A 24181-nucleotide genomic window follows, 5' to 3' on the forward strand; every position below is an offset into this window, starting at 1 on the left:
AAGCTTCTGCTTGAGGCAAGGGAGGCAGGGAGCCAGGTTTCTCCTTTGGTTGACAGCGGACACCACCTTGTCACAGTTGTGGCTTTTCTTTGGCTTGCATCACAACACAGATGCAGGGTCTCTGGGACACTGCTGGGGAAGAGGCTAGAAAGAAAGGAGGTGGAGACTGGGGCACCTGGGTGGCTCAGTCAGTGAAGCATCTGACTCTTGGTTTTGGCTCAGGTCATCATCTCACAATTCATGAGTTTGAGCCCCTCATCGGGCCCTATGCTGATAGCCTGGAGCCTGCTTGGGATTCTCTCTCTCTCCCTCTCTCTTTGCCCCTCCCCTACTCACACTGTCTCTATATCTCTCAAAATAAATAAACTTGAAGAAGGAGGAGGAGGAGGAGAAGGAGAAAGAGAAGGAGAAGGAGAGGGAGAAGAAGGAGAAGAAGAAGAAGGAAAAGAAGAAGGAGGAGGGGGGGAGGAGAAGGAGAAGGAGAGGGAGAAGAAGGAGGAGAAGAAGAAGGAAAAGAAGAAGGGGTGGGGGGAGGAGGAGGAGGAGAAGGAGAAAGGAGGTGGAGGGGCTGGGAAGCCACACCAGGCTCCCAGCAACAGTCTTCATGGCCCAGACAGTGTACAGACAGCAAAGCAACTCAGACTCTCCTATTGGTTGGCTCCCCACTCTGGGACTTTCATTGGCCAAAGTCCTTGATGTCACTTGTCTCTGAGGCTCCCAGAAAGCAAGACCATGTGTGTAAAGCATCAGGTACACAGGAGAGCCATCAGTAGCAGCTCTTCCCCCGAGACTTTTGGCTTTCTTACCAGTGACATCTCCTTAGAGAGCCCTTCCTGACGAACCCTCTCTAACAGGCCCTCCCCAGCACATCCCACCCCCACCCCCACCATAGCTCTTAGGCTGCATTTCTTTCCCTTAGAGCATTTGCTGCCACCTTAGTTGTTTTCTGCCTCTAGAATGGGAGCCAGGGATGCAATGCAAGTCTTATTCTCTGCTTCTTCCCCAGCTCTCCCACAAAACTTGGCTCTTAGTAATCATTGTGGAGGGAATGGATGACACCTGTCATTCTACAAAAACTAAAACACACCAACAAGATGATGATGATGATGATGATGATGATAGCAGCTAAGTCTCACATGGCATGGATCATGTGCTAGGCATTGGTCTAAGTACTCTACTTAATTTACCTTATTCTTACAAATCCCAATGAGGTAGGTACCATTATTATCCCCATCTGATAGATGAAGACATAGAAAACTTAAATGGTTTGCTCAAACTCATAGTAAGTGGTGGAGGTGGGATGTGAAGTCAGCCAGCCTCCAGAGTCTGTATTTTTGACCAGATCACGGGAAATGTATTTAACAAACATTCATGGATTCCTGCACCTGGCAACACCCAGCCCCTCTTCTTGAGAAGCTTCTAGTCTGCTGGGAAACTCCCAGCCTGGCCTCCAGGAGGAGCTTAGAAAATGTCTCATAAATAAAAAAGGCTTCTCGTTCCATCTTCCTGCCCTCAAGCCTTGTTTAAAAAAAAAAAAAAAGGGGTGCCTGGGTGGCACAGTCGGTTAAGCGTCCGACTTCAGCCAGGTCACGATCTCGCGGTCCATGAGTTCGAGCCCCGCATCAGGCTCTGGGCTGATGGCTCGGAGCCTGGAGCCTGTTTCCGATTCTGTGTCTCCCTCTCTCTCTGCCCCTCCCCGGTTCATGCTCTGTCTCTCTCTGTCCCAAAAATAAATAAACGTTGAAAAAAAAAAAAAAAACACCTTTGAAAGCACCTGTATCCATCATTGCTTTTCAGATTTGATAACTCGAGGAAGCCCTAGAGTACATCTGAGGTCCACTATTTGAGAAATGCTGTCTGAAAGAGTGAAGTCAGTCTATGAAAACATCTCTCAAATGTGAGTCATCTCTGCAGATGAGAGCCTGGCTTGGTTGCTGGTAAGAGAATTAATTTACTGTGTGAACATGGGTAGATGTGAGGCAGTTGTCCTTACCATTAGACACCATTTCTCAAACTTGGATACCCTGAGAGTATGCCCATGGGCCCTGTTGGGACCTACATAAAATCAGGCTACTCCCCACCCAGCCAGGCCCTTACGTACATCCTTCCTTGCTGATGAAGGCCCCCTGGGGAGCCTGTGGGATGCCCTTCCACACAGTGATGGGCTTGGGGTAGCCAGGGTCCGTGGCCCGCCGCTCCTCGCTGTAGCGCCAGTACCGTTCGCCTTTGAAAAAGTAGGTCTTGCCCACAGGTTCCCAGCGCAGAGCTGTGTCAATGCCTTCTCGGGGCAGACAGCTCCCCAGCTCCCCCAGGCTGTGGGGGTACCCAGGCTCCACCGTCACCTCCTTAAATACCCAGTACTTGTCACCTGTAGCCAAGAGAAACCCAGGATCAGCCTTTCCCAGTCACTCAATGCCAGAGGTTGTGGCTGGTGCCACTTGTCCATCTTTTGCTAGGACTGAAGTCATTCACAGAGCCACAGTGTCGGGGGAAACAGTGCAAGGCCTGATTGACAGCCTCTCTGGGAGACTGAGGCTCCTTGGCCCTGGCAGAGCATGGGGGCAAGAAGCCAGACGCCAGTCACTGCAGATCTTGGGCAACCGGCCCCATGCTGCCCAGCCTCTGTGCTGCACCCTCTGTTCGTTCATGTGAATTGCTCCTCAACTCTCTCTCAGGCGTCCTCAGCCACTCCTGTGGCTTTGCATGCGTTAGTACTCCCCACCTTCCACCAGTGACACCCAACTCTGAGGGCTCACAGCCACTCCCACTGGACCTGAGCCCCAGACCCAGGAACCCTGACCCAGTGTACACCAGCCTCTGGGCATTTCCAGGTCTGCTTTCTGGAATTCGTCACTACCTCCACAGTGTGCTCTCTCCCTCCTCACCTTTCTGCCCCCCGGTTCCCCAGCAAGAAACCTGGCATCACTTTTGACCCTCTCTTTCCTTCTCCCCTCCATGCTCAGCCTCTCAGGAAGCCTTTTGCATCTTTTAGCTGTCCATCTCTGGCCTCACTGGTCCTCCCTGGTGTGGGCCTTGTTGACTTGCTCCCTCCCCTCCAGCAACTGACTCAGAAATGGCCTCCCCACCTCTGCTCTATTGGATTGCTGCCTGCCCTCTGGCTCTCTGCTGCTCACAAACACCCAGTGGACACCAGTGTTTCTCTAATGGGTCAAGACTGCATTCTGGCCTGGCAACCAAGGCTCCTTAGGACCCTCCCTCACTCTCCTTTCTAGGCCACTGCTCACCGCTCTCCAAGGTGGGCCTCCATGGCTGTCCAGTGGGTCTTCTAAGCTTTTCCAATGTACATGCACATCCCCACACTACTCTATTACCCATGCTGTCCCTTCCTCTTGCACTGCCTTCCTCACTTCTCACTAATTGTCTGTATCTTACCCTTCTGAGGCTGGGCCCATCTCAAGATAATTGAAGCGAAGCAACCCAGCCCTGGGTGGGCATGCCATACATGCTAGCTCCCCCTGGCTCCTTCCCTGACCTCTCCAGCCAGTGTGACCTCCTCCCAACCAACTCTTACAGAACTGATGGGATGGCCTTCCATGGAGCACTGTGCCTGGACTTCACGTGGGTGAGCCTTGTCGTCCAACCAACCTGGGAACATACAGACCCTCAACAATTACTTCATGACTTGATTCCCCTGGACTGTGCTTGGCCTGCCTGCAGAGATTAGTCCTGTCAGAAGTCAGTGTCTCTGTTAGGGCTAGAGGGGCTCTTGGAGGGCATCTGCTTCTCACCCCGCCTCTTCCAGTGTACAGATGGGGAAAGGGGGTCCCAGAAAGGCAGGGAACTGTCACAGTTCTCTTAGCACAGGCTATATTACCTTTGAAGAAGACAAATCTTCCATCAGCCCTTTCATAGGCTGCATCTATGCGGGCAGGCAGGCCCTTCCAGAACTGCTCAATCTGCATGGGGTAGCCCTCTTGTACCCGGTTATTGCGCAGGCGCCAGAACCAGCGATCCTGGGGGGTAAGGGGAAGAGAAAGAAGCATGGCAGGCCCTGCCTTAACTTAGGATCTCAGCCTTCGGGCTCAAGCCCAAATAACCCAAAAGCTTCCCCTGGGCCCAGCCTTGCAACCCTCCGTGATGTCTGTCTATCACATCTAGCTTCCAATGCCCTGTGAGGAAGACAGGATGCCCATTAACTCTCTTCATATAAGCCTCCTGAAGGTTCTTGCTGTCCAAGGGGCTATGAGACAGACAGCAGACTGGCCTGGTGCAGGGATGAGGTGGGGAGGAGCTGGAAGGGATGGTGCCAGGGGCCTGTAGTGGCCACATGAGGGCAGCAGAGAGTCACTGACATCAGTGGGCCACTCACAAGGCTGGCCACTGAGCCTGGGCAGAGTGCCCTTCTCACCCTCTGGCTCCATCCAGCAGGGCAAGGACCCTGGGAAGCAAGCTGTGGGAATCCCTCAAGACCCGGGTGTGAATTTCCTTCACTTAGCACTGCATGACCGTGGGCACAGTACTGCAAGCACCTCACCTACAAATGGGGGTAATGTTGGGGATCAGAGGAGAGGTAATGGGTAAAGTACCTAGAACAGCACAGGGCACATGGTTGATGTTAAATAAATGGCAGCTCAGTAGGTCAAGAATCTGATGAAAGCCCTCTTCTTCAAACTAGTGTCTTGTGCCAGTACAGCCCTTGGCTGGTAGGCAATCTGTTCAAGGCCTGTAACCTACCAGGACCCTCAGTGTAAATGGGGATGATAAAAGGGGAACCTGGATGGCTCAGTCGTTTGAGCATCCGACTCTTGATTTGACTTAGGTCATGATCCCAGGGTCATGGAACCGAGTCCCACATGGCGCTCCATGCTGAGCGCAGAGCCTGCTTGGGATTCTCACTCTCCCTCTGCCCCTTTCCCCTGCTCATGTGCTCTCTCTCTCTCTCTCTCTCTCAAATTAAAAAACTAAAATAAAATAAATAGAGATGATAAAACCCAGACTTGCCTAGGAACCGTTGAGTGGGGGGATCAGAATGAATGTGATTTGTAAAAGATGGTACAAAAACTAGAAACGTTTTTTTCAAGGTGTTTTACAAAGCACTTTCATGTGTTTTTAAAACTTTAGTTTGACTTGCACAAGTCTATGAAGTAGATTTGATATATACAGAGTCTTTTTTTTTTTTTTTTTTTTTTTTGAAAGTGAGAGACAGAGACAGACCACGAACAGGGGAGGGACAGAGAGAGAGGGATACACAGAATCCGAAGCAGGCTCCAGGCTCTGTGCTTATAAGCCTGATGCCGGGCTCGAACCCACGAGCCACAAGACCACGACCTGAGCCAAAGTTGGATGCTTAACTAACTGAGCCACCCAGGCGTCCCAAGATATACAGAATCTTAAGTAAGGCCAGTGACTTTCCTAGAGCCACTCTGTGAGAGGCAGGATCAGTGCTGGCCCGTGTCACCTGATTCTTGCTCAGTCCTCAAAGCTTGCTGGGAGAGCTCCCTGAGGGGAATGGAGCAGCCCCGCACAGCCACGCAGTGTGATGGAGACACCCTGACCAGACCCCTTTCCGTGGAGGGCTTGTTGCCCTGGCGGTCCGCAATGTGGTCAGTAGGCTGTTTTCAACTGCAGGCCTCTCTGGGGATGGCCTCAGCTTCAGCAAGCTCCCCCAAGGTCATGCCCCTTCTCATCCAATGACTGAATGAAGCAGGAGGTACAAAGTGCCAGCTATTTGGGGCCCTGTGTGGGATGACTCTGATGGGCCATGCTAGCTATAGAACTCCCTGTAGGGGTAGGCGACTCTGCAATGGTCCTAGTTGCTGCTTATATTCTCCTTCTGCCCAGTCTTACTTCCTTCCCTCCTACCCACAGATGTTGATCCCAAAGGTACTTTTTAATCAAAATCCTGCATTCTCAACACTGTCTCAGAGTCCATTTCCCTGGTAACCCAACCTGTAGCATACCAACCAAACGTGCTGCCACCCAGCCAGCCCGTGGCCAATGTGATAGGACCAGGACAAGTGACAAGATGTAGCCTGGCCAGCTTTCTATCAGGCATCCCTCAGTCCCAGCTTCTCAGCCCTGGCAGGATCTGGAGACAGATTCTGCCATCGCCATGTCAGCCCCTACTCCAAGCTGCTATGTTCATGGCCATGCACTCATTTAGTCTTCATACACCCTTCATTAAGGGAATGACCCCACTTTCGGATGGAGAAACTGAGGTCCAGAGAAGGGAGACGACTTGCTCAAAGTCGCTGACCAGCAGGTCTCCAGCACTTTCCCCCAGCATTAACCCCTGGGAAGGTATAAGATCACCAGTCTACCCACCTCCTCTTAGAAACAAGTCAATTCGCCAGGCAGCACCAGAAAGGGACCCCAAGTCCTGGCCACTGGGCCAACTCCTGTCCAGGCCCAAAGCGGGCCTAATCCCAGAGCAGCAGCCTTCTCCTGCTCCACAGAGGGGGAGCAAGTGGGAGAGGACCATCTGGGTGTCACCAGTTGACTGGCCCTACCTTAAACACAAACATCTCGCCTCGGAAGAGTGCCACTGTGTTGAAGTTGCCATCACAGATGTTGGGTTTGGCGCCCGGTGTGGACGGCCGGTCCCCGAGGGGCGGCCGAGGTGGCCTGGGCTGGCGCTCATGTTTCCTCTCACTTGGTGAGTGGATCCTGCGGACGGGGAGCGTGGGGAGGGGTCTGGTGGGCTCCAGGGGCTCAGCTGGGGGTCCTGCAGAGAGGGGCTGTATCTTAGACAGGGTCAGCCATTCCCTGCCTCCCGCTGTCATTGCTTCATCATCACCCTGGCAGCTGAGGTCTGTCACCCTCCAGCCTCCTGTTCCCTCTCCCACTTTTTACTTCCCAATCTTTGAGAAAACAGATGAAAATAGTCAATAAATGGGAACTCTCATCTTTCCACCCCCGAATCTGATATCTTCTCTTCTTCTCTCCTGTCATAAGAGAGAACATGTCCTTTCTTGGGCTCAGTGTCCCATACCATCATTCTCTGCTCCCTCTACACATGCCAGCCTCACTTTCTCCCCTTCGTTCCTTATCCCACTCCAGGACAGCCTCTGCCCTGTCACCTACTGAAGCTGCTCTGTCAAGATCTCCAATGACCTTCATGTTGCCAAACCCCAGGGTTACCGACTCAAACTTTGATGTGCATATCAAGATCCAGGGATCTTAATAAAATGGGGATTATGACTCAGAGGGTCTGGGTGGGGGGTGGGGGGGGCGGCTTGCAATTCTGCATTTCTTCAGGCTGTTAGGTGATGCCAGTGTTCCTGGTCTGAGGCCCACACTTTGAGTAGCAAGATCATAGGAGCACTTTTCCAGGCCCCTGTTCTGTCTTGGTTTTCCTTCTACTTTATGGGCTGTTCCTTCTCCACTTCCTTTGCTGGCAGCCTTTCCTCACCCACCCTACCCTAAAGGTTGGAGTGCTCCTGGGTGTTCTCTCTATTTTTGTCCCTATGTCAGTTTTCTCCCTTGGGTTGCATATTAGGGTCACTGGGAGAGCTTTTAAAACTCATGATGCTCAGAAGACACCCAAGACCAAAGAGAAGCCAATCTCTGACAATGAGAGCATTTTTAAAATGGAAATTCCAAGGTAATTCCAATGAGTCCCCTAGTCACAGATCACTACCTTAAGTGATCTTGATTCCCTGTAGAGAGGGGAGTGGGGAGGTGCCCAGGTTCATGGCTTTAAAGACCCTCTATGTTGGAGCTGTCCAATAGGATGTTCTGTGATGACAGAAATGTTCTATATTAGCACTGTCCAATACAGTAGCCTCCAGCCATTTGTGGCTGCTGAGCACTTGAAATGCGTGACTAGTTGTTAGTGTGACAGAGGAACTGAAATTTTAATTTTATTTAATTCTAATTAATATAAATTCAAATTTCAATAGTCACATGTGGCCAGTGGCTATAGATTGGACACCTAAGATTCCAAATCAATATCCCAGCCCAGCTCTCTGAGCAACAGACTGGTAAATCCTATTGCCCCACAATTAGAAAAGCCAGAAATCTTGGTGTTGTCCTTGACCCTCACCCCCATGTTGGATCTATCAGCAAATCCTGTCCATTCTACTTTCAAAACACCTTGGTCCCTACCTCCCCTTTCCAGTCCTCCACTGCCTCACTTATGGAGATCCCGCCCATCCTCCAGGTTCTGGTTGGGGCCATCTGCTCTCTGAGGTCATCAAGGCCTCCAGAAGGGGCCCTCCTCCTGTGCTTCATAGCCCAGGGGCTGAGGCGGCCTGGGCTATGCTGACATACATTTGCTCAAGCAAACTGGTCTTCCCATCTCAACTGACTTGACCAAAACAAGACCTTTGCATTACCAGTGTGAACAGAGAACTGGGAGGGAGGCATGGTAGCAGGCCTTTTATATCTTATCAAAATATCAGCATAGCCTCTCCTTTTTTCTTGCTTAAGAAAACAACCCACTCAGGCAGCTAGTCACAGCCCAGCCCTTAAGAAGGAGCAGCAGCCCCCTCTCCCCTGCCACACACCGTAGATCTTCTGGATGCCCTGGAGATCATCCTGAGGCAGTTTGAAGTTGTGTGTCTCCATGTACTGGTAGAAGGGCGCCATGATGGCGCTGGGGTCGTTGGAGTGCTCCAGTCCTAGCGCATGGCCCAGCTCGTGCACAGCCACCAGGAAGAGGTCATTCCCTGTGGAGAGGGGAGTGGGGAGGTGCCCAGGGCACCCACTTAGGTATCAGTCAACCCATTGCTTCAGCCAACACTGAGCATAGGCTTTGTGCCAGACCCTGTGCTGGAGAAATCATACACAGTCCTGCCTTTCAGAACTCTCGGTATAGTGGGGGATTTGGAGAGAGAAACAAAATAAGTGAGATTAATGTTCCAGGTGCTTTAATAGAAGTCTGTAAGGGTGGAGTGAGGATTCTGAGAAGGGAGGAGTGATTTCAACTTGAAGGAAGATGTGCAGGGAAAGCTTCATAATGGTGAAGTTTACCTCAAGTCTTGAAAGATAAGAAGTTAGTCAGGAGAATGGATTCAGAGGGTAGGAGAGGGAGGGGTGGGGGTGGCATTCCTGACAGAGGGAACGCTAAAAACAAGATCCAGGGACAAGCAGGCTCATTCCACTTGGCTCTGGAACAAAGCAGGAGGGGAGGGCAGAGAGAGATGAGGTCAGCCAGGCTGGCAAGTGGGGTTCTGTGATGCCACGCAAAGGAATTTGGATTGGCTTCTTGGCCAGTGGGGGGTTTAGGGCAGGAGTGGGGGTGGTGACATGATGAGTCACTCTGGCTGCTCCGCGCTGAGGAGGGCTGAGAGGGAAAGGAGACCAGAAGCAGGGCTTCCGTGCACTTTTGGGAAGAAGGTAGAAGGGTCTGGGTGAGAGATGAAAAGGGCAAAGCCAGGGCAGGGAGTATGATGAGCAGAGGGGAGGTCTGGGGGTGGCAGGCTGGCAGTCAGTGTCAGGAGGTCCAGGGGCAGGCAGGGCCCTGATCGTGAGGCGGCTCTCAGTCCAGCAAGACCTTAGTTCTGAAAGAACTGAACCTCGGCCAAGATCAAGGCAGGGACTCAAATGCGAGTGAAAACAACAAAGTCCAGGTGCCGGAAGTGGGACACGGGATCCCGAGCGCGAAGCTGAGGCAGCAACATGGCACAGTGGTCATGAGCGTGGGCCCCTGAGCCAGATAGACCTCCTTCGTTTCCAGCTTTGTGAACTTGGCCAGAAGGTCTACCTTCTAATCTTCAATATCTTCATTTGTAAAACGGGGAGATCGTACCCCTTTCATAGGGTTATGTGAGGATTGGATGAGGTAATATGTGTGAAGGGTGTGGCACTGCACAGGAGCTGTTGTTACCAGACATCAGATGGAAGCTTGGTGCCTGGAAAAAGCCCATCGACCAGAAAGGAAGCATAAGGCCAGTGGGGTTCCAGCTACCAGATTTTCTTAAGCCAACTCCTCTGAGCCTCTGGATTGGGCCTGGGACAGAGCAAGGCCTGACTTTGGGGGGATTAAGTAACCCCAGCTTTGGGAAAGAAACACAAGAGACAGGGAGTTGGGCAGGCTGTCATACTGATAGTCCTGACCTGTCTGTCCATTTGAAAACTCTTGCTTGCCTTGACCTTTGGCATTTGAGCTCTGCCTCTCATTGCCCTGCCCTAAGGCATGTTACAGCTCATTCCTGTCGCTTCCGAGTGCAGGGGAGGCTACCAGGGACCCAGGAGGTGGTCAGGAGTCCTAGTGCCTACTTTGGCTCTGGTGTCACTGGCAAAGTTGCCCAGCCCAGCCCAACTGAGGGACCCATGAGAATCAGATGGGACTGAGGATTGTCACTGGCCATTTTGGCTACGGTCTCGGAAGAGAGAAGAGCCTTATGGGGCAGACCCCGACGCAAGCATGCCTGCCACTCTGCTGACACCACCCGTGTCTTCAGCAAAATGGGGATGGGCAAGATCAGTGCAACGTTGGCCAAGAGCCTGGGGCTGGCCTTCTGCTGGGGAAGGGCAAGCTGGCAGGAGGAGGCCAGGCCGCCCCCAGTTCCTTCCTCGGGTCCTGGTTCCTCTGGCACCGGGGAAGGGTGAGCTCATCTCTCAGCTCTATCCCAAACAAAGGCTGCTGCTAGAGCCAGCGGAAGGCAGCTCCGCTTCCTGGGGGCTGGTCCTGCCTAGCTCTGCCTCCTGGCCTATTCTTCCACCTTCACAAGCTGTTCGGGCTTCTCGTCTGCTGACCAGGCTCTTCCTCAGGGGGCATCCACAGGGATCTCCACTGGGAACCAGGGAGCAGTGCTCTGAGTACTTGGCAAGACTCTAAACCTTTGTCCTCAGCCTGTGTCTGTTACTCTGTAGCCTCTGTGCCTGGGTCCCTGCAGAGACTAGGAGTAAGCCCTTGAAGGAAAAGGGACTGTGGGTTTATTCCAGGGACCAAAAAGCAGAAAAGAACTGGGGGAACTGGCATCCTGTTGCACAGAAGCCCAAGAGACCTGCTAAGTGGGGGCTGCTCTGGGGAGATGGAAGGACAGGGAAGGGCAGAAGAACTCCCTGGAGCTAGAGAGGGCAGAATGCTAGGAAGGCAGAAGGATGGAGAAGATCCCAGTGCTTAATAGGCAGGTGGCTGTTAGGGTCTTCACTCTCCAAGAGGGTGAGAAACAAGGAAGTGGAGTAGTCAGAAGTGCGGTCTGAGGGAGCCAGAAGGACATGAATCCCAGCTCTGCCATGTTGCAGCAGTGTGACATTTTAAATCTCTTCTTCTGTAAAATGCAGGGAATAACGGTACCTGCATTCTAAGAATGGGGGTGAAATTAATGGGGCAAGGTAGGCAAAGTGCTCACATCTGCCTCCTGGCACAGAACTACAGATCACTATTAATTAGCAGGGTCACATTGAGGTATGTGAGGGGACCAGCATCCCCAATTGGGAGTGTTCCTGTGGGCTGGGAGCTCAAGTCCCAGCAGGGGTCTCCTAGCAGGTACCCAAAACTCTTACTCAACTGTCTCTGCTTCATTTCCTTCCCGTGGAACCTCCATACTTGATCAGTCCCATCTCATCAAGCCCTCCAGCCCCCCAAAAGGCTATAACATTTCCTTTTGCCTCCATTCTTTTGCCAGTGCTGTCCCCTCTACCCAGAATAGCCTTACTCCTTCAAAGTTCAGCTCAGTGCCACATTTTCCAGAAAGACTTCCTTGATTTCCCCCACTGGCAGTGAGTGATTCCTCCTCTACCCTCCCAGCAGTTTATCTGAACCATCTTTATGGCACTGATCACTTTCCACCATACGTTACAGCCACCAGCACATTCTCTCTTCTGCTCCAGGGGTGTGAGCTCCTCGAGGGCAAGCTTTGTGCAGCCAGGATGGAACAGTGCCAAACATTCAGTATTTTTCCAGGTGTGGTTCTTGGACCACCTGCAGCATAACCACCTGGGGCGATTACTAAAAATTCAGAGTCCTGGGTACGTACCTGGCTCTGCCACTTACTATGTGAGTTTTTATAACCACACGGAACTTTACATTCCTCATCTGTTAAAGGGATATTATGATCCCTGCCTGGTCTAGCTCCCAGGGTCGGGGGAGAGTCACAGAAGTGATTGCAGAAGAACTCTACTCTGTGAAGGGCTGGTCTCAATGACGCTTCCTGTCTTGTCACCTTTCTCAGGGCTGGGCTTCCTTCTCATCAGAGCTTAGTGAACTCAGACATCAGTGTTGGACTCCTTGAAAAGAGATGAGGACAGAAGGTGCCTGGAAGCAGCCTCTGAAACCAGCTGGAAGGTATGGTGGGCCAGACTGCCCTTCACACAGACTCCAATGACGTGGAGAATCAGGATCACCCTTACATCCTTATAATGCAGTGGTTCTCTAGGAGAGCCTTTTAAACACATAGGTGGAGAAGCTTCTGATTCAGGAGTTTTGGGTTAGGACTTAGGCAACATTTTTTTTTTTTTTTTTTTTTTTTCAACGTTTATTTATTTTTGGGACAGAGAGAGACAGAGCATGAACGGGGGAGGGGCAGAGAGAGAGGGAGACACAGAATCGGAAACAGGCTCCAGGCTCTGAGCCATCAGCCCAGAGCCCGACGCGGGGCTCGAACTCACGGACCACGAGATCGTGACCTGGCTGAAGTCGGACGCTTAACCGACTGCGCCACCCAGGCACCCCACATTTTTTGTTTTTTAAATTAAGTTCCCTCAAGTGAATTTTACAGTGATTGGCTCAGGCTGACACACCTGAGCCAAGCGCTCAGCCTCAGCATCACTAACAGTGGGACAGCCTGTATCATACGTGCTTTCTAACGTGATGCAGAAGGGAGGACCCAACCGCTCCAGAAGCTCTTGCCAAAATGTGAATTTAGTCAGGTCTATAGGACTAATTACCAATATTCAGGATATATGAGGAAGGGAGACGTGTTAAAAGTGAATCTGAATTTCATCAAGCCAAATGAGTGTACTGTGGACAAGTGACAGTTTTTTCAACAAATATTGGCGGGGCTGGGGGTGGGGAAGCGAGCTGACTATTGTAAGTGAAAACAGCGTAAGAAACATGTCACCCATGCAGGATGTGTGGATATTGTCTGGATCCTGATGCAAGCAAACAGCTGGAAGGGACATTTTTGAGGCGATTTTGGGAAATGAATACAAACAGGAATTGGATTTTAAGAAATTATTGTTAATTTTGTTGGGTTTGATAATGGTTTTGTGGTTGTGTTAAAAATAATCTATTTGGGGTGCCTGGGTGACTCAGTTGGCTGAGCATCTAACTCTTCATTTTGGCTTAGGTCATGATCCCAGGGTTGTGGGATCAATCCCTGTGTTAGGCTCCTCACTGAACATGGAGACTGCTTAAGATTCTCTCTCTCTCTCTCTCTCTCTCTCTCTTTCTGCCCCTCTCCCCTGCTTGTGCTCTCTGTCTCTCTAAAATATATAAAAAGAATTTTTTGAAAGAAAATAATCTATGAGAAGATTTGAAGGAGTACATGCACCCTGATGTTTATAGCAGCACTATCAATAATAGCCAAACTATGGAAAGAGCCTAAGTATCCACCCACTGAAGAATGGATAAAGAAGATGTAGTGTGTATATATGTGTGTGTGTGTACATATATGTATGTATGTGTATATATGTATATACATGTGTATATGTATATATGTGTATATATGTATGTATATATATGTATATATGTGTGTGTGTATATGTGTGTGTGTGTGTGTGTGTGTATACACACACACACACACACATGCAGTGGAATATTACTCAGCCATCAAAGAGAATGAAAGCTTGCCATTTGCAACAATGTGGATGGAGCTAGAGTATATTATAGTAAGCGAAATAAGTCAGTAAGAGAAAGACAAATACCATGTTTTCACTCATAGGTATAATTTAGGAAACAAAACAGATGAACATATGGGAAGGGGAAAAGAGAGAGAGAGAAGCAAACCATAAGAGACTCTTAATGATAGAGAACAAACTAAGGGTTGATGGAGGGAGATGGGCTAGATAGGTGATGGGCGTTATGGAGGGCACTTGTTGTGATGAGCACTGGGTGTTGTGTGTAAGTGATGAATCACTAAATTCTACTTCTGAAACCAATATTACACTGTATGTTAACTAACTAGAATTTAGATAAAAATTTGGAAGAAAAAAAATAATCTGTTAGGGCTATGTCCTAAAGTATTTACAGATGAAATGATATTGTGCCAAGGATTTTCTTTAAAATACATCAGCCAAAAAATACAAGTGGCAGGGGGAGAGTAGATGAAATAGCAGTGACATCATGTTGGTAATTGCTGAAGCAAGGGGATGGGTGCCTGGGGGTTCATATTATCATTTTCTCTTCTTTTGTGAGTTTGAAGTTTTTCCATAATGGAAGTTTAGAAGAGAGAGGAGAGCCAATAAACACAAAGTTCCCAGGAGGCTCCATCCACTCCCTCGGTGAATTTATGTGGAAATTAAACGAGATAATATACAGGTGCTCCATAAATCTTGGTTCCTTTCATCTCCTTCCAGAAACCATTCTAGGGTAACCTGCTGCATCAGGGGTCTATTGCCATAGTTAGGAACTACATCTGAACAGTTCATGCTCAGTTTTCCAGAGCATAGAAAAGTCCCAACTCTTGTCCAAAGAAGACATTGGCCATCTTGGACTCTCTATCAGAATTGGCAGATGTTTGGGGCGCCTGGGTGGCGCAGTCGGTTAAGCGTCCGACTTCAGCCAGGTCACGATCTCGCGGTCCGTGAGTTCGAGCCCCGCGCCGGGCTCTGGGCTGATGGCCCAGAGCCTGGAGCCTGCTTCCGATTCTGTGTCTCCCTCTCTCTGACCCTCCCCCGTTCATGCTCTGTCTCTCTCTGTCTCAAAAATAAATAAAAAAACGTTAAAAAAAAAATTTAAAAAAAAGAATTGGCAGATGTTCATTGGGATGGGATAGGACTGGGAGGATGCTGGGATTGTGCCTATCCACAGATCCCAGCTCCTTCCCACATGCACTCCCAGAAGTTCTTGGGACTTTGAGACGGGGCCCAAGGTATCCAACAGCAAGGAGTGCTTTCGGGCAGAACAAACCTCAGGGCTGGGAAGGGGAGGGCCGGGTTGTTAAGAGTATCTTCCCAGTGCCTCCTCTGGCCAAGATTCCTTTAAGAATTCATTTGTCTCTATCAGGGCTATAACTAAAATCTTGCCAGCTAACAGTCCCTGGCATGTAACAGGGCTCAAAAATGTTAGTTTCTTTTCCTCGCACTTTATCAGTTAGCACAGCCAGCCATTCGTTGACACCGATTCAAGAATAAGCATGGGAGAAAGAAGAGGTGTTCAGAAAGCCAGGAAACACATTCAGGACATAAGGAAAGGGATACCAGGGCAGAGGAAATGGAGCTGGATAGGAAAGAGGACCAACATTTGAAGAGGGCAAGGGACAAAGAGAAATGCGACAGTTTCGTATCTTTGCAGAGGCTGAGCCTTGGCCAAAACACTTCCTGAACCATCCTTTCACAGATGAGCCAAGGGTTGCCGATCCTTGATTCATGCATGCAATGATATGAAATGTTCTCAAGGAGGCTGTCCTCATCCAAAGACACCAGACTCAGCCTCTGAGGAGACAGGCCTATACTAGTGTGCTCTCAGCCTGAAGCATAGCCTAAGTAAAAGAATGCCCTGTGTTTCCCAAACTTGCCTACGCTTAAGAATCAGAATGTGCAGGGGTAGGGCTTGGGAATCTATATATATGACAAGAAACCTGGGTGATTCTTATGATCAGGCAAGTTAAGGAAACTCTGAGGATAAAGACAGTGTTTCTCAAGGGGGATGGAACACGTATATCAGAAGTGCCTGGAGAATTTATTACACCAAGTGCAGATTCCCAGGCCTGACCCCAGAATCAGAGAATCAGAATAGCAAGAGGTTAAGGGCCTAGAACCTGGCCCCTAACCTGGAATGTGCTTTTTTAAACATATATTTTTTTTAATTTTTAAAAATGTTTATTCATTTTTGAGAAAGAGAGAGAGAGAGAGAGAGAAAGCAGGGGAGGAGCAGAGAGAGAGAGGGACACAGAATCTGAAGCAGGCTCCAGGCTCTGAGCTCTCAGCACAGAGCCTGATGTGGAGCTTGAACTCACAAACTGTGAGATCATGACCTGAACAGAAGTCGGACACTTAACCAACTGAGCCACCCAGGAGCCCCTAAAAAGATTTCTGGGTGATTCTGGTGTGCCCTGCAACTTGAGAACCATGAAAGTTTAGCTTGGTAGCTGAGAGTATGTGCTTCAGGGGTGTCTGGCTAGTTCAGTCAGTAGATCATGCAACTCTTGATCTCAGGATTGGGAGTTTGAGCCCCATGTTGGGTGCATAGGTTACTCAAAAAAAAAAAAGAGTATGTGTTCCGGAGTCATAATACCCAGGTTCAAAGCCTTACTTTCACCAACTATGGGACTGTAGATAGACTACTTAATGTTTCTACATACCTCAGTTTACCTATCTATAAAATGGAGGTCATAATAATAAATACATACTACATAGTATGTGGAAAGCACTTGACATGGATCTTAGAATATCAACATGCTAATCATTATCTGTTCTCCCTAAAAGCCAGAATCCTCTATCCCTTTCTCCTCCGCACTCATCTCCGCATTTTCTTGGTATTTTTGCTACAAGCTTCAGTACAGTCTGCTTTGTGACAGGGTTACTTATATACACACTGTTCCCCCCCCCCCCCCCCCCCCCCACTTAGCTGTGGACTACTAGAGGGCAGAGAGCATGTCTTTTTTAAAATGTTTGGAGCCACCCCACCCCCACCCCCACCCCCCAGGCCGCCAGGCTGTGTATCATGTTACACTAGGGTTGGAAGGGAGCTTAGAGATCACCTAGTCCAGTCCCTCATTTTTATCTAGCTAGCTAGCTAGCTAGCTAGCTAGCTATTTTTAAAGAGAGATGTTATTTTTTTTAATGTTTATTAATTTTTAGGGGGAGAGAAATAGAGAGCCAGTGGAGGAAGGGGCAGAGAGAGAGGGAGACAGAGAATCCCAAGCAGGTTCGGCTCAGTGAGTGCAGAGCCCGGTGTGGGGCTTGAACCCACGAACCGCGAGATCATGACCTGAGCCAAAATCAAGAGTTGGATGCTTAACCGACTGAGCCACCCAGGCACCCTCAGTCCCTCATTTTTTATATGAGGAGATTGAGGGTGAATCATTTGCCCGGAGTCACACAGCCAGGTTGTTGAGCAGTGGTTTGAGCCCTAACTACCCACTTCCAGCTTTGCCATTCCAGCCCGAAGCCTTTCATCTTAAAAATGGACATAATGAGGGGCATCTGGGTGGCTCAGTTGGTTGAGCATCTGACTTTGGCTCGGGTCATGATCTCACGGTTTGTGGGTTCAAGCCCTGCATTGGGCTCTCTGCTGTCAGTACTGACCCTGCTTCAGATTCTCTGTCCCCCTCTTCCTGTCCCTCCCCCACTTGTACTCTCTCTCTCAAAAATAAATAAACATTAAAAAAAAATTTTTTTAATGTAAAAATGGGCATAATGATGTATACTTGCCTGCTTACTAAGCAAGTGCTTTAGGAGTAAACACTGATGGAGAATGCTTTTGCATCCTGAAGAGTATTGTTACTATTACTGTACAATACTGACTCTGGTTCCATATAATACTCATTGAGTCACAGTGGTGAGGAGCAAGTTAACCAAGGATGTTAGAGTAACTATGGGGCCTGTTATTCACCCATGAGGTTGATATAAGGGAAAGAGAGTAATGGTATCTCTTAAGATGGCCTTTGAAGCCACTATCAGGCCAGAGCCTACCACTTTCACACCCCACTTTCAGCTTTAATGGCTTTTTTACCTTTTTCTCAAGCCTCTGATCCATTACTTTATCTTCTTATTCATGGCCTAACCCCTCCCTCTTGACTCAGCCCCCTTAGACCTTTACTAAGTGATCTGACTCAACTCCAGGGCCCTGGTCCTGAGGGACCAGAGACCTCAGTTCCCACCCTCCTAAGTTCTTAGTTCTTGGACATGAAGTTACAGGGCAGGAAGCTTATCTATGGCATCCCAAGTTCTTCCTCAGGACTTCTTTCCCTGAAAATCCAGGACTGACCCCCTGTCCCCCTCATGGCCTTACCATCATGGTTGGCATTTCCTAGTGTCCACGGCTCATCTGAATCAAAGTGAGTGTCTCCTCCAATCCCTGGGCCAGGAAAGTAGGCATGGGCCAGGAATCCCCCTTCTCCATCAAATGGGGAGCTGTCGCCATGGAAACCAGAAGCAAAGAAGATCATGATGTCTGCCTCCTTCCGGTCACTTTTGATCTCATGATATGGCACCTCTTCAAAGGTCAGCGGGGTCACCTTCTGCCACACATCAAAAGCCTGGCGAATTGCTTTCCGTGTGTCTAGCTCCCCCACCTTTGGGGTGTAGTTGTGAATGCTGGTAAGAGAAGAAAGGATCATTAGGGAGGAACAGTCAGAGTCAGAGGCTTGCAGAGCTAAAAGGGACAGCAGAGACCACAGGGACCAGTAATCTTCACATTTTGAACCCTAGAATTCTGCTGAGGTATCCCAAGGGTTGAAGAAGAGGCTAGGTGGGCAAGGCTCTGGGTCCCCACCCCTGCCTCAGTCAGAGCAGCTTTGCTGTGATCAATGTTTTATATCTGCACTCTCACAAAGTTTGTGTTGAAAACAGAATTCCACTTGAGCGTGCAGAAAAAAAAAATTAAGTTCATGGATAGCATTTTCTAAGTTTTAAGTTTTTCTCTCAATACACAAAGCATATGAATAGAACATTTAAAAAGTTATAGAAAGGGGCACCTGGGTGGCGCAGTCGGTTAAGTGTCCGACTTCAGCCAGGTCATGATCTCGCGGTCCGTGAGTTCGAGCCCCGCGTCGGGCTCTGGGCTGATGGCTCAGAGCCTGGAGCCTGTTTCCGATTCTGTGTCTCCCTCTCTCTCTGCCCCTCCCCTGTTCATGCTCTGTCTCCCTCTGTCCCAAAAATAAATAAACGTTGAAAAAAAAATTTTAAAAGTGATAGAAATACTGAAGCAGTGGAGGGTTTAAGTGAAACATCCCTTTTAAAAATGTTTGGCACCAACTACTTGTCTACTGCTTGTCTACCTAGGAAATTGGTATAGAGTGGTATCTGATTTCGTCAGTTATAGATTTAGCTATTGAAGGTTACAGCAGCCATATTGAATGGTTCTCCATAGCAGAACGTCATTACTCCTGGGTGCTCTGCCTCCTGAACACCTGGGCAAGGATTATTCACCCATTCTATAGGTAAGAAAACTGAGGCCAGAGAGGTTGAGTAATAGAAATTAAGGTTAGAAGCCAGTTCTTTCTCTTGATTCATTTTACCACTTCAGGAGACGTTAAGATCTATCCAGTTTCTAACCCAGATTCTTCTTGGGTTTCCTTCTTTTGTCAGAATTCTAGAAAAAGCCTGTTCTGGTTTCTATAGCTCATCAGCAGGAGAGCCCTTCATTCTTCAGCTTTCAGGATCTCTGTCTTAGATCCTACCCCTGAACCCAAGGCATCCACTGAGATGGAATCAGAGCCTTGAGAGGTGCCAGCCAGAGCCCAGCTGAGCCTGCCCTATGCCTGGCCTTTCCTGCAGCCCTACTCCGAATTCTGCTGTCTGAGTCTGCTGTGATGGGCTCCGCCATCCCTGTCCTTGGTCACTGGTCTGACTTGGAGGCTGATCCTCTTCAGCCCGTGGTTTCCCCAGACACTTCAGGAGTGAGTCTGCTAACCACTGGAGCTCTGCTGGGAAGTTTGGGTGAAGTCTGTCAGGCTAAGTGGAGAAGGGATCCAGATAAAAGGAAGTGGGGTTTGGCAAGCAGTGATAGGGAGAGTGAGTTCAGCCATGGCTCTTTATCACAGCTGAGAGTTGCTGAACAATCCCTATCCCACTTTCTCAAAACTGTAGGACTCTAAACAGGACACAGCTAATGAGCCCCCAAAGGACCAAATAAACCTGAAGTTCGAGATATGGCATCCTCTGGAAGCCACAAGGGGGACAAAGTGATAGGCTTTCAGCACCTTGTCCTGATGCCCGCATACTTGGCTCTCACCCCATCAAAGACCCACCTACAGCGTAAGCCTCTGAAACTCAGGCCAGGACAAAACTGAGTGTGGGTGGAGCCAAAGACACGGAAGAGGAGAGGTAGTCAAAGCACCTGTAGGTGATGTGTTTTTGTCTCCACTTCTGTCCAGTCAGGGCATAGCGCTTGTTCCTCCGCCTACGGCTTAAGTGGGGGTGATCAGGGACACCACAGCGGGGTTTCTTCATCCACCTGGGCAGAGAGAGGACACACACACACACACACACACACACACACACACACACGTGTTGTGGTCACTGGACACTCTAGGAAGGCATTGCAGTCTAAATAGCAGTGTGCATCCTGATGCTAGACTCTGGGGCCCTGGCTCTGAGGGGTTCCCCCACAGGAACACAATAGACTGATTACTTAATTCATTCATTTACAATTGATTATGCTGACACAGGGCTGAATTAGAGCCTGGGAGTCAGAGACACAGGCTTGATGGTTCTAGCTCCACCACTAATTGTAGGAGCCCAAGCAAACGATCATTGTGAACTTCACTTTCCTCCTCTGCCACACGAGAATCACAGCTCTCACTGTTCTTAGGTTATAGAAAGCCTCAAAGGAGGGGGTATATGTGGAAATACTCTGTAAATGGAATTAGATCACATCACTCCCTGGTTTAAAACCCTTCAATGATTTCCCCCAAACACCTAGAATAAGATCCAAACTCCTCACATTGGTCCACAGGGACGCACACAATCAAGCTCCTGTCTACACGTCAGACGACATCTTCACCCTCCTTCCCCCTCATAGACTCTGCTCCAGCCACAATGGCCTTCTTGCTGTGTCTTGCACATGCTAAGATTATTCCCACTTCAGGGCCTTTGTTCCCTCTGCTTTGCGATGCTCTTCTTCTTCTTCACATGGTTTGCTTTTCATTAAGGTCTCTGCTCAAACGTTCCCCTTTAGAGAGGACTTCCCTGCCCACCCTATCTGAAATAGCTTCCTCCTCCCATCCTGCCATTATCTGCTTATCCTGCTTCATTTTTCTTCATAGCATTAGTCATTGCCTGAAATGATATAATATATTCACTTTTTTGTTTAGTCTTTGTCTCTCTTAGCAAATTCTAAGTTCCATGAGGATAGGAACCTTGCCTGTACAGTGGCTGACACAGAAGATGTTCAATAATGATTTGTTGAATGAATGAATGAATGAATGAATGAATGAATGAATCAGAACTACCCAAAAGTAGAATGGCATAGCTTGCAAGACAGCAAATTCCTTTTTGCTATAGATGTTCAAAATGTGTAGGATTGTAGGACTGTAAGACTTAGAATTCTCTGCAGCATTTAGTGTGCTGTATTGTGATTTTAAATCTATTAGTCCATTACCTTTAATAAATGGCAAATTCTCTGAGGACTGGAATGTTATTATATTCATCATTGTGTCCCCAGAAGCTAGTCCAGTGCCTGGAACTAAGTAAATCCTGATTAACTGTTTGTTGTCAGGTTAAGTTACATTTCGGGAATAGTAAGTCTGGGACATCGTTAAAAAAAAAAAAAAAAAAAAAGGCCAGGGTAGGATATTTTAAAAGATCATGGCTGATTGGAGCCCAGGTCATCCTTGCATTTTATTTCCCTGTGCTGGCCCAATGACCAACTCTAGCTTGAGATTGCTGGAGGGGAAAACAGTCTACCTCACGTACGGTTGTTGAAAGCAGTTGTCATTGGCAATATAGAGACTATTTTAACCAAATATTTTTTTAAAAGCCCCCTGAGGGACTTAACCAGGTCTTACTCATCTTTGCATGCTTCATATTGCCTAGAGTGCCTGTACTCAGAAATGAATAATAAAAGACATAATAATAACAATATCATGTATTTGTATAAACATTTCTAATTGTTACAGTGTCTGTGTTCTTTTAAAGAAATGTTTTGATTCTTGAAACAACTCTGTGAGGTAGCCAGAAACTATTTATCCTCAATTTTGCAGATGAGGGAAAAGACACACAGATAAATCAAGTAACTTGCAAAATATAGCTTTGAGGCAGGACTGGAACTTAGTTGAATGAATAAATGAACTAGTAATGAATGCAATTTAACAAACAAAAGCAAACAAACAAAAGCCTGTGCTTAGCACAGGTTTGGGTTACAGGATATGTTGAATGAAGGAATGAATGAGTGGTGAACAATGTGTAACATTTCCCAAGGTAGGCACTCAAAAATTAGTACTTTAAAACGCTAATCTCGCTTTCTTTCACTGACAGTCCTTGGGAAGAATGGGGAGCTACCTCTGCTACAGCAAGGCTGAGCTAGACCTGGAAGGGCCCCCAGGGAGGAAAGAGGCCCAGAGAAAGGCAGTGACTGCCCAAGGTCACAGAGCTGGAAGGGAAACTAAGGTCTCTAAACTCTACCCCCAAACAGCTTCCCCACTCAGGTCTGGGATTAAGCATGAGCGCATTCTCCCTTCTCGTGCCTCCCAAACAGCGTTCCCCCGTCTTCCTACAAAAAAGTGGGGGCAGAAATGCAAGTGGGAAATGCCATCCTCCTCCCTCAGATCATTCCGTCCACCTGCCACTCTCTGAACCCTGTCCAACAGGCCTGGGGCTTTCTGGAACAGAGTAAAACCCAAGGCCAGGTGGTGCCTCAGCAGAGACATCAGTGCTCCTGCCCCAGGACGCACTGCCATGAAGCCTGCACAAAGCCCTCAAAATAACCTCCACTTTGAAAGGCGGCCGGGCTGTCTTCAACCAACTCACTCACGAGGCCACACGAGGCCACAGGGCCAAGGCTTCCACTGTCCTCACGATACCATAGCAGCGGTCAAACATATTGTCTCAGAAGTTCACAATCTTGCAGTCAGAGAATCCGAGGAATAGAAAATGTTCCTACAGAATTATAGGATCGTAAAACCCCAGACTCACCAAATGTTAACAGCTTAGAATAATGGGATCTAGAATCTGAGAGTCGTAATCCAACACCCCCCTTTGTAACTGAACAAGCTGGGACCCAGAGAGATGAATCTCTCAAGGAGTGAGTGACTCACCCTCCGGGGGTGGGGGGAGGATTGATCCTGGATCCACAATCAGCTGGATTCTCTGTTCCCCACCCACCACCTCCCCACACCCCCTCATGGGGCCCTGCTCCCTGCTTCCACCTCTGCTCAGGACCCCACTGCTCACCGCCTCCTTGGGAAGCTCCCCCGGGCTCTCTGCCATGCCCTCACTGCAGCAATGGGCAATGGCTTTCCTTCAGCTGCTTTAATGACTTTTATGGCTATTTCCTAAACAAATGTGAGGATACTTAACTCGCTCTGATCTTCAAACAAACAAAAATTCACCCACCTCCAGCTACCTTCTATTTGTCCTTCACTGATAGGCTTCTAGAAAGTCTTGCCTACACTTGCCATCTCTACTCATCATCTCCCCTTCCGCCCCCTGCAGTCTGACCCTGCAAGGGCTTCCTGGCTGCTAAACTCGGCTGACACTTTTGGATCTCCTAAGTGATCACTCTGCAGCAGCCGGCCCGCTCACCATCCCCGCTTCTCTACCGTGACACATAGCCCCTGGCTTCCTCCACTGTTCTGGCCGCTCCTCTTCAGCTTGCATCATGAGGATTCCATTCTCGGCACCCGTCCCTTCCTCTTCTTCGTGCTCCCCCCTGAGTAAATGTGACCGTCCCCATGGTCTGGCTCATTTTGTTATTACTTCCTAAGTATCTCCCTGAAAACAAGTGTTTCCTCCTGAGTTCCAGACTGGTGCAGCTAGATGATTGTACTTTTCACGATGCGGTGAGCCTCTGGAGGGGAGAGATCGTAGGATCCTGTCCAGTGCCTGGCACACGTAGGCATTTAGCAAATATTTGATAAATGGAAAAAGTGGAACAAGAGCTACCAGCTCACGATCATTCAAGAGCTCTTTGTATCAGGTGAGATGTGTACATCTCAGGGAATGCCAGAGGGGTGATTCATAAATCCAAAAGTTATTAGAGTCAGAGGAGGTTTAAGACCCTCTCCAACCAAACCTCTTATTGTGCTCAAAAGGAAACTGAGGTCCAGCAGGGATAAGACACTTGTTCAAGATCACACAGCAAATTGCGGGCAGAGTACCTCCCCAGCTCACATAGGAAGGGGCACCTTGGGGTATTCCCTCCCAGGATGATCCTGCAGGAGTGAAAGATAGGAAGGTAGGATGGGCATGGTACATACGTGGGGCCATGACAAATGTGAACTCAAAT

General features: G+C 48.9%; 1 protein-coding gene and 1 long non-coding RNA gene across 3 annotated transcripts in view; one reads left to right on the forward strand and one right to left on the reverse strand.

Moving 5' to 3' along the window:
* The window catches only part of MMP24 (matrix metallopeptidase 24), a 46157-nt gene that overhangs the window by 3127 nt on the left and 18849 nt on the right, over window positions 1-24181 (reverse strand). For both annotated transcript variants that reach the window (XM_045443627.1, XM_045443628.1), the window contains exons 3-8: window positions 20075-20191; window positions 18026-18330; window positions 8469-8630; window positions 6471-6685; window positions 3836-3974; window positions 2102-2368 (exon numbers count right to left, since the gene is read on the reverse strand). In XM_045443627.1, the coding sequence (XP_045299583.1) occupies window positions 2102-2368; window positions 3836-3974; window positions 6471-6685; window positions 8469-8630; window positions 18026-18330; window positions 20075-20191 (1205 nt within the window). The remainder of the gene's footprint in view (window positions 1-2101; window positions 2369-3835; window positions 3975-6470; window positions 6686-8468; window positions 8631-18025; window positions 18331-20074; window positions 20192-24181) is intronic.
* Window positions 1750-23631, forward strand: LOC123579575. Its single transcript, XR_006702841.1, has 3 exons — window positions 1750-1937; window positions 12084-12196; window positions 23389-23631. It is a non-coding gene; the product is annotated as an uncharacterized LOC123579575 (long non-coding RNA).

The sequence above is a fragment of the Leopardus geoffroyi genome, chromosome A3 (genome assembly GCF_018350155.1).
Source record: "Leopardus geoffroyi isolate Oge1 chromosome A3, O.geoffroyi_Oge1_pat1.0, whole genome shotgun sequence".
In the NCBI taxonomy this organism is placed as follows: Eukaryota; Metazoa; Chordata; class Mammalia; order Carnivora; family Felidae; genus Leopardus; species Leopardus geoffroyi.